A 10956-nucleotide genomic window follows, 5' to 3' on the forward strand; every position below is an offset into this window, starting at 1 on the left:
AAAGGCATACAGGTTTGGAAGAAATGAAGGCAGAATTTTCAGTTTGGGTGAAAGGAAAGAATACGGTATATACTTTACACAAGTAAGCCATAATAACAGTACAAAAGCATTCCATAACAAAGCTGAAAGATTGGGGTTATTTTTTATTCATTATTGCACATATGCCAAAATAAATTACAAACAGAATAGCACAAACTGCACAGAAATTCAGCATAGATGCATGACTTCATATATAAGTCACACAAAACAACATTTAATTAATTGTCTGTTATAATATAGATTCTACTTGTTTTTGATCAACATGGAGACTAGACTCTGATTCCTGTTTGCTTCCTTCTCATGGCACTCATGAACACCAGTTAAAGGAACAGGTGCTGTCTTACTCTCCCTCTGGTAGTATGGACAAACCTTTAGATGTTCAGAAATTGGAGGCAGTTTGTCGAAGCACCAGCTGTCCACAGTGGAGAACAGGTTGCTGAACTGCCAAACCTGATGACGTTTTGAAAGTCAATTAGTTTAATATTAAGTCGGATACTTGTTTAAAATGTTCATACACATACTAAGTGAACAGCTGCATTATTCTGAGTTGTTTTTGACACATTTTAAGAGTTATGCGCTAAATATGCATCTGCTTTCTAATGATATCAATATGTTTCTACTTCAATCGGTTGTTGTCAAGATATAATCACTTGGTGGCTGTCATAAAAAATAAGCATTTTTGTATATTTTATATATACTATTACTATTTTTATATTTTATATACAAAAACATCAATAGAAACCAATAACAGGTTAAAATATATACTGTATAATGCATTTGTAATATAGCACATACCGGTATATTTAACAATAATTATTCACAATGACAGCAATATTCTCTTTTCTAGCTAAATAGCGAGTTATGGATGGACACAGATGGACATTCCTGAGGTAAAAGTCACCTGACATGTTCACAATCTGTTTTATTGACATCTTACCAAACACTGAAACACTGGCATGACTTCTTTTTACTACTAAGCATTGCTCAGTTTACTGTGCTCTGTGCTGAGCATCAAAACAATTATTGTTTGAATTTCATAATAGAAGTAACATTATTTAAAAGATGAGACTCGATATAAAGATGAGATAATACTGTAAAATTCATTTTTTCCCCCACAAACGGTTCATTGCAACTTGCGCCGGAATTTATTCAGAATTTTAATTGCTGTAGAAACTCACCCTCTTTTTGGCTCTCCAGCACCATCCACCATGAGAGTAGACTTTCTTCTCCCACTTCAGCGAGACCATCCCTCTCTCATGAAGCAAGGTGCTGCATACCTCCCTCATGAAACGGGAGACCAGAGCCAGCTGGGACAGGGTGAAGCTGTCGAGAAATCCAGCAACGTGGACCAGGACCTCAAAAGGTAGCCTGCTCAGAGAATCTGTATTGCGTGCACGCTTTCGTTCCACTGTCACTGTTTTTACACCTTCATACAGTGTGTCTGAAACCTCTGGTCGGAGACAGAAGGTGCTAAGCTCTTTGTCATAGATGACCGTCGCTCTGTGAGAGCATGGCTGAAACCTTCTCTGAATAAAAGTGCAGCCGAGGTAGGCGAGAGGGCATCGCTGTTCAAACCATCCACTGACGCAACTCTGGATGTCAGAGTGAACATTCTTGTAGTGTGAAGGAAACTCATCACGTCTGAACGTGTGGTTGCACAGGTACGTAAACACAGAGCTGGATTTGTTGTGTCTTCTGGTGACGCTTTCAGTCTGAATGTGGACATGAAGTTTCAAAGCCCGGTCAGCAGTGAGGTCAGCCAGCGAGGTCTCTGCTTTGAAAGGCGCCGAGTAGAAATCATATGTCTGAGTTCCAACGTCCAGAAGAAGGGCGTCTGTGGACACTGATTCAGCTATGAGATGCCCCCGTAGTTCCCTCTCTAAAGAACACAATAGAGTTGCTTGAATTTCATCCCATTTTGGCATGTCATCGTTTTCAACACCTAGGTCAGATGTGTCTACGCTCATGTGCACCTTCTTGTTATGCGTGGGGTTTCGAATGCGACTGTGTTTGGCTCTAAAGCTGGTTGGGACTTTGAAAGTGCAGACTGTTTTAATCTTCATGGGCTCCACATGTTCGTAAATGAGTTTCTTTTTAGGCCTTGTGTCACATGCAAACAGGGATGTGGCGACGAGGAATTTATGCTCATCCATTTCATATGCGTTGTACGGAGGGATGTCAGTAGCTGCATCTTGACCGTCGATCTGCATTTCCCGCTCTTCCCGTAAGACTTCTAACCTGCTTGGGTTTGCTTGTGGCTTTATTTCATTACCGTGAGAGGTTGCAGGATTTTTCCCCAAAGCTTTTATCGTTTGCTTGCAGCCGCTCATTTCCATACTGAACATTCTTTCCCAAATATTATAGCTTTCAAGATTCGACACATTAGGATTCCTCGCCAGTTCTTCTCGTTCCTCCTGAGTCAGATCTCCTTCTTCAGTTTCCGTGCTTGAAGACACAAACTCTTCCTCGACTCTATCCGAGAATGGTACACCTCCCACGGCCCCCTCTGACACCGCCACTGAAGGCTCCTCAGCCAACTTTTCAATAAGTTCTGGGAAGATAATCTTCATTTTGAGAGAATGAAACAGGTGGTGCTGGTCCCTCAGAGCCATCGAGAGATCCAGAGGTTCCTGAGCGTAGTTCTCCTTCAAAATATTCTCATAGAACTCAGGGGTCTCAGACTCTTCGATGGGCCATCGGTTCCACTCCATGGAGCAGGAGACAACACTAGCAGGACAAACCGTCAAGTGCTTAGCTAGGTTTGAGCGGCACATGGTGAATGGGCAGCCATATTCAACGTTGAGACAAGGCACCCTCTCATTGGGGCACAAAAGCATGTGTTCTTCTTCCTTGCACAGGTGAAACACGGCACCGCACAGAAAACGACAGCTGATGATTGCACATGACACAGAAATCTCAATTGCCGTCTTGCAGCGGCGGCTGTGGCAGCTCTCACAGTGGCGATGAAGCTTGGATGTTTGGGTCTTTTGTCTACCCTGTGAAGAAATGCAAGATACTGGTGTTTTTACATTGTTTTTAGACTGGATATACTGTTTGGAAAGTGTTTTACCATAACTGTAAGTGAATGTAAATGACTTGCAAATCTCAGATCCTGAAGAACATCATTAAGGTCTTGGAATACGTATATTGCAGTTGCAACATAATGTAGATACTCTCTGTAAATGTATTTATTCTTTGCATATTCCACCACTGTGCGGTAAAAACTGTATTTCAGAAATAGCCCTTCATTAACTCAAGCTAATGCTAAAGACCTAAATGCTTCTTGCAGAAACAATAGACATATTTAGATTACTATGCTTACATCTTGCATTTGGTAGACACTAAAAAGGCAAACAAAAGTTGACCTACCATAGTGTTTTACTGTGAGCTCCACAGTGGTGTTCAGCTTTCTCACTTATAGTTTGAGTGAGCTTATATCTGTGTCTGCCCATTTGTTAAAAATAGACACTTATGCTTGGCAGTGTGACTTGTTCTGTGGCATACAAGATCAAGTTACATGTTCTGTAAACTTAGCCGCTCTAAGGTACCCGGTGTTTTCAAGGCATCCAAGCTCATCGCCAGTTCACACAGAACGTATAATGCACTGCATAATGCAGTGATTTGTCATTGCAACTCGATATCTGCACTCTCACGAATGCTTTCATCTTAACTAACTGTGCAAACACAATGTAAATAAGAGATTTGTTGATTATAATGGGAGTTTTAGTGAGATTCCAGAACTCAAGTCACGGATAAGCTCACACTGTGATTGACAACTCAAGCGATTGTAAAGGGACAATCTTTCTTTGATCATTTTCTATATATATAATTTAATCACAGTTTAAATAACAGATTATTTTCATCCTGCTAAGAGAAACAATGTGAAGTTGACTGTTTAGTCACTGGATTGATTTACTGTTACATAAACAGCAATAAACGATTTTGAGACAAAGAACATCTGACTATACACATGAATCTTTAATCACTGGTCATAGATCAGGCATTTGAATTAACACGGTTACTTACATCTTGTGGCATTACTGTCGAGTCCATATCGTAAAAGTCAGTTTGCAAAGCTTGTGTCGAAATTGCGACTGATTTACCAAAGAATCCACAGTAAAATGTCCCTAATACATAATTCTAACTGAGACATTCACATAGTTGAAAATAAATAACCACATTCCTAGCATTAGGTTCCTTTGGAAGGTAATGTTTTTTTTAGTCAAGTGATCCTGTATTGCTCTTCTCTCCTCGTCATCTCACTAACACGCCAGTGGGCGGGGCCAAAGTTGCAATGATGAAGTAGGCGTTGATCTTCTTCTGCAGAGGCGGTCTTTCAAATATCTATGACGTCATAAATCGGCACATTCAAAAACGAGTCATTTTCAGACCTTGGTTTCAATAAAAGCTGTTTTTGGACTAACAAGGAAGTTTTCAGTTCTGAAACTTACAGGATATTCTTTATAGGATGATGACCTCTTATATGACAAAAGCTCAAGGGAAATTTTATTTCTCAATTCATGACTCCTTTAAAGTTTCTTCAGCTTTTCTGCTTCTGGCCGTAAGATCTATTTGTACAATGGTGCTTTTCTAATCATACAATTATTGTGCATATGTTGTGCGCAAAAAGAGATACTCTATGGGTTTAGTGTCCCCATCATGTTTAGAACTAAAAATATTAAACGTAAACATGACAAGAGAAATGGAAATCGATGGCAATTAAGTCATAAGACAATAATCACATGCTGCGTTACTATCAGTGATTTGATGTTTTATTGTCTAATTTAAGTTTTACAGAGAGAATAAAAGGCTACATTCAAAAAAAGTACATTTGAGACATGAAATTCTGGGATCCAAAATTTTATTTAAACCTAGAAATAAAATGATTAATAAATAACCAAAAAGTAATATGATTCTGCGTTATTTCTAGGCCACCAATCAAATAAGCAAATCATGTTTACACAAATTTATGGAGTTCATGCATCTTGCGTTCTGCTGTCATTAAAGCAAAAATGTAACAAATACTCAAACATCCTAAAATTAATGTTAATTTTTAAATACATGTTTACACTCATGATATAATTTGTAAAGAAAAATAAATAAATAAGAAAAATGATAAATATAATGTTCTCTAGTGGACATTCAAACCACGCTGTAAGCATCTTAAAAAAAATTCTAAATAAAACAGTTAGTATCATTTGCGTGCCATAAACATTGAAACCAAACCGTGTCTCTCCTTTCTTTTGTTGTCAAACATGGCCAGGGCAAAGGGCTCAGTTTTTAGTTCAGCTTGGTAGAATGGACAGTGTTTCAGGTGCTCAGCCATTGATGGAGTGTTGCTGATGCACCAGTTATCCACTTTGCTAAAAAGAGTACTGAACTCCCAGACCTAAGAAAGAGAGATAAAGAAATACGAGGGAGATATTATAGTTAAAATCAATAAGAGATCTTTAACTTGAAACTGATTAAGACCTGTCAAAAGAAAATGTCAAAGTCATGCAATATTTCCGTTTCTGATTTTAATACCAATTTTATCAGTCCTACCTTCATTTTATGCAGATTGTGAATTGTTAGAATCCCTTCAGGTTTTTTTTTTTTAGAAAACAAAAAACTTTTTTTTTGTTTTTTTCTACTAAACAAATGGCTTATTATCGAAAGTGTAATTCATTGCTGTTTTGAAAATAAACATTTTAAAAATATTTATAAAAAAAAAGCCTTACTATGGTAGGTTTCCAGCGGGCTCCTCCATGAGAGTATGTCTTCTTATGCCACTTAAAGGCCACCATTCCTCTCTCCTGCAGAAGCGTGGCACATATATCCCTGAACAATCGTGAGACCAAGGCTAGCTGGGACAAGGTGAAACTATCCAGGTAACCAGCGATGTGGTGAAGCACCTCAAAGGGAAGGCTACTGAGAGAATCTTCATATTTGGCACGTGCCTTTAGAGCAACACTCTGCAAATCGTTCATAAGAGAGGCAGGAATCTCAGGTGTGAGGGTGAAAATACTGAGGTCTTGGTTATAAGAGACTTTGGCCCTGTGTGTGTTGGGCTGTAATCTTCTCTGACTGAAGGTGCAACCAAGGTAGGCCAGAGGGCATCTCTGCTCAAACCAGCCACTCAAACAGGATTGTATATCCGAATGTACGTTCTTAAAGTGTGAGCCAAACTCATCCCGCCGAAAGAAATGGCCACACATGAACGTGAAAGCCGAGGTGTGTTTGTTGTGTCTGAGGGTAACTGTTTCTGTATCAAGCTCAACATGAAGTTTCAAATCTTTGTCTTCTGTAATTTCAGTCAGAGTTGCATTGTATTTGAAGGGAGCTGTGGCAAAATTATATGTCTGTGTCGCAATATCAACATAAAGTCCATCTGTCGCCACAGTTTCGCTAATTTTGTGGCCCCGTATCTCAGCCTCTGCTGAACAGAGTAGGGTTGCAAACATCTCATCCATCTCCTGGCCATTGTTTTTAGATACATCAAGGTCAGACGTGTCGACACATTTGTGCTCAGTCAATGCTCTTGAATATAATTCTTTTTGCTGAATGCGTTTTTGGTGGTAACTACTGGGAACCTTGAAGGAACGTAGAGTTTGTACTGGTATTGGCTCCAGGCTGCCATAAACAAAATCTCTCTCTCTGGGCGTGCAAGCATCCATCTGACCGAAGGAGATCAGCATGCGCCCGTGATGCACTATGTACATGTTGAATTCTCTGGGTTTCACCTCCTGCCCGAGTCTATCCAGGACACCATCCTGCCAAGGTGCAAATCCAGTTTTGGAGACATCTATATGGGATTCATCGTTTTTCTCTTTCTCAGGCTCTACAGAAGCTCCTGGTGGCTTTGTAAAAGAAGGACCTTTTGAAGGCATATTTTTTCCTTTCTTATCTTCTGTTTTCGCCTCTGCCTCCTTGCAACCTCCCATTTCCATGCTAAACATCTTTTCGAACAGATTGTACTTCTCTTTGTCAATGGTGCCATTTAGGACCACATCTTCATTTAGAGATTTCTCACAAGATTTTGATGGTTCATTTACTAAAACTGAACCTCCATGTCCGTTGACATGAATCCCATTACACAAAGACTCTCTTCCTACTGCTTCCTCATCGTCATGCTCTTCTATTGGAGCAGGTTCCTCTTCTTGTTCCTCCATCAACTCAGGAAAGCAGCTCCTCATTTTCAACCTGGCACATAGATGTTTCTGGTCTCTCAGTGCCATGGAAAGGTCCAGTGATTCCTGCTCGTGGAGCTCTTTAAGAAGGTTTGTACACAAGGGGGCATCTGGGTTCTCGACAGGCCAGCGGTTCCACTCCATCGAGCAGCAGACGACGCTCGCAGGACACACCTCAAGGTGTTTGGCCAGCTGAGAGCGATGCATGGTGAAAGGGCAGCCATAGTGAGCGTTAATGCAGGGTACCTTCTCATTGGGACACAGCAGAGAGTGTTCCTCCTCTTTACATATGTGGAAGGAGGCCCCACAGAGCAAGCGGCAGTTGATGACCATGCAAGACACGGAGACCTCTATGGAGACTTTGCAGCGGCGGCTGTAACAGGTCTCACAATGCCTGTGCAACCTTGGACCAGATCTCCTGTAGTGGCTCTGTGGAAAAACACAATAGACAAGCACAACAAAACGACTCACAGTGTGCTGACAAGCACAGTATTTACTCTATATTGATGTATTTCCTACTGAAACAGGATGGTAAAAAAAATAATTTATTATTTATTGATAGTTGTGTCACGGTCAAGTTTAGTTTCTTTATCATGTCTTGTTTAGTTTCATAGTTTCATAGTCATGTTCTGTTCATTTTCTAGATCATGGTTTTCATTGTCTGTCTCTAAGTTCGCACACCTGGCCCCTTTTTCTTTGATTCCCTCAGTGCATTTAAGCCTTCAGTTTTTTTAGTTAGATGTTAGGGGTGTAACAGCACACAGAAGTCAAGGTTCAGTACGTACCTCGGTTTTGGGGTCACGGTTCGATACGATTTTGGTCTCTAAACTTTTGTTTAGAGTCCAAGTCTCACTATTAACTAACTACTAACTATGACTTTCGCCTCAATAAAACCATAATTACTGCGTTAGGAAGGTAGTTGTTCAGTTTAGATATTCAGTTTAGGATTAAGGGATGTAGAATATGGTCATGCAGAACAATCAGCTACAAAACTGACAAGCATATAGTGTCATAAAAGTACAAAATAAATAAAAATGTAACCTGTGCATTAGGAGTGTTACAGTTTTCTCCACTTAAACTATATTTAAACATTCAAAGGTTAAGCCCAAACCTCCTATACTTAATTTTCCGTGTTCAGCTCCGCTCCGAGCCTTTCAAAGAAAACTCTTTTGTCCGTGAGTGCAGAAAGATGCATTTGATGCATACGCACTATCTAGAGGACTTGTTTTCAAGCACTCAAGTCATTTGCACATGTATGCACTTTTCTTCTTCTACTCTTTTTCCTGTTATGGCGATTAGCAAACAGCGTTGCATTACCGCGCACCCCCTTCTGGATTGGAGTGTGGATTGCCTGTGATTGACTCACTGTATTCGTCGTCTGACAGAATGCACCGTACCGTGACATCCGTACCGTGACGGTTCAGGACCAAGCGGCAACATTCTAATCTGAAAAATGAAGCCTACCCGGAAGTGCGAAAAACTGCAATACATCAAAAATCCGCTAGGGGCAGGTCCCAAAAGGGAGCAAATGTCCATAGACCCCCATGTTAAAATGTCCGTTTTCACAGCATAAATTCATGTTTTTACAGGTTGGTCCCATGGACTTTTATTGTATTTTTCGATAGGTTCCGAGTGCCTGACAACTGTGAGGGGGGTGAATTTTTTTCTAACTCGTTAGTTTAGATCGTATTTAAATATAAAATGTATGACAAATAAGGGCGTGGTTAACTTTGATTGACAGCTTGATCACGAGCATAGGCTGCGCCGAGCGGAATTCCTGAAATTTGACGTCTCGGCCATGATCTGACACAACACATCATACCACCTCTGTATCCTTTCTGAACATTAGGGTTTCCCAAGATTTTCCAAGATGGCGCCGCCCATACCCCCCATAAACGGCCTCAAAACCGTTCTTCAGAAAGTCTATGGGTGACATCACAGATGCTTTGTCCATATTTTTTACAGTCTATGTTCAGGACGAATACATGTACCGTTACACCCCTATTAGATGTGTAGTGTGCTTTCTGTGTTGATAAAAGTTCCTTCGTCATTCTGCGTCACGCATTTCATCTTTGGATTTAGCTACATGCAGATCGTGACAAGATGGAGTCAGGTGGTATTTAGAGGGAGGGACATTCTCATTCTAAAGAGCATTTGATTGGACAAAAATGTAGGTACACCAATGAGTGCAAGATGAGTCATCAATACTTCTGGTGCATTTACCAGAAGAGAAAGACTATACATTTAGATCTATCTGATTTGGGCCAACTTTTATGAGTACTATAATATATAAATAGCCTCAAATCTAAATTATGTGGACTTAAAGCCACACAATACCAATCTTGAGCTATTATATTAAATTATATCATCTCACATTTGCTAAGTTAATTATAATAATGCATTGTAGTTTCCATTCCATCATAATGCTCAGTAATATAATGCTGACCCATTCTGTAATTCAAATCTATATTATGCCATATACTTTTACAAACAAAATATTACTGATTAACCAATTTTTAAGTAATGAGAAAAATAAACGAAATACCATTATTATCCAAAGCAGCGTCAATGAGCAACAGCAGTTTCTGAAAAAAAAGTAGAGTAGCATTTTATTCTTTAAAATATCTGTATACTGTAACACATCTACACACATTGATAAATTATAACAGTTACCTTTGTGCAGTATATGTTAAACCATATATTTTCACTTTAAAAGTACCTGCTTTTATAAGAACTTGCCGTAGCTAGCTATACTTAATGCTGAAAGGTTGCAGACAGCACTGACAGCAGTTACCTAAACAGTTACCAAACAACTTACCTAAAGGGTGAACCATATCTAAAGAAGTTCCCCTCCTTGTTACAAGAGACTAAGGAACAAGATGGTGGGTCATGTTAAAAATAGTCTCCTCAGCTGGCAGCAAGTAACATGACCTGTAGAAAAGTTACATAAACTGTAGAAAAGTTGACAAACTGACAAACATTATGAAATAAAAATCGTACTATAATTAAAGCTCTTTACTGCCTTCATAGGGCAAACAGAAGACAGAAAAGATCAGCATAGAGAGTTTAAACCTGTTTATATTTTAGTGTTTCACGAGTGGGTCACCAGATGGCAGTCTTTTCTTTTGTTTAGGACTGGGCTCCACAAGCACACAAAATACATTTTGTGTTCTTCTCCATCCTCACGCTTTCCTTATTATTCATTAATAAAGTTTTTTTCATGATGATGTTTCTGATGTAGTTGCTTTATCTTTATCAAGTCTCAGGAACATCCATCCACATTCACATTCTACACATTCAGCAAACGTAAACACAGAACACTAAACTATAGGGTAGCCTACTAAAGGAGTGAAGGGTACTTAAATAGGCTATAGTGTAGCCTAGTTAGCTGTAGTGTGGCAAGGCATGTTACCACATAGTATATTATACTTGTAGTAGGCTAGCCTATAATATGTTCCTCTATAAACATGCCATGATGTTTAAATTAAAACAAAATGTGTGTGAATTTATCAAAAACACCACAAGCCCACAGTAAAAACACGTGTACGTGTAGGCCTATGTGTATGTGTACGTGTGCGTGTGTGGACATTTTTTTGGTCCCCATGAGGAAAACAAAACAGCTTTAAATCATATAAAATCAAGTGATGTTTTTGAAAATGTAATAATGCAGAACGTTTTCTGGGTAGGTTTATGGGATAGAATATAGGCTATACAGAACTGATAAGAATGTAAATGTGTACCTTGAAAT

The 10956-nt window shown here is 39.4% G+C and overlaps 1 protein-coding gene across 1 annotated transcript; it reads right to left on the minus strand.

Moving 5' to 3' along the window:
* Positions 1-138: 138 nt before the first annotated feature.
* On the minus strand, positions 139-10163 carry LOC307144781 (F-box only protein 40-like). Its single transcript, XM_079847342.1, has 6 exons — positions 10027-10163; positions 9754-9793; positions 5760-7637; positions 5237-5428; positions 1218-3035; positions 139-489 (listed from the first exon to the last, which is right to left on the minus strand). The coding sequence occupies exons 2-6, from the start codon at positions 9754-9756 to the stop codon at positions 283-285; spliced, it is 4098 nt and encodes a 1365-aa protein (XP_079703468.1). The 5' UTR covers positions 9757-9793; positions 10027-10163; the 3' UTR covers positions 139-282.
* Positions 10164-10956: the final 793 nt, after the last annotated feature.

Source organism: Squalius cephalus (genome assembly GCF_949319135.1).
Source record: "Squalius cephalus genome assembly, chromosome: 17".
NCBI lineage: Eukaryota > Metazoa > Chordata > Actinopteri > Cypriniformes > Leuciscidae > Squalius > Squalius cephalus.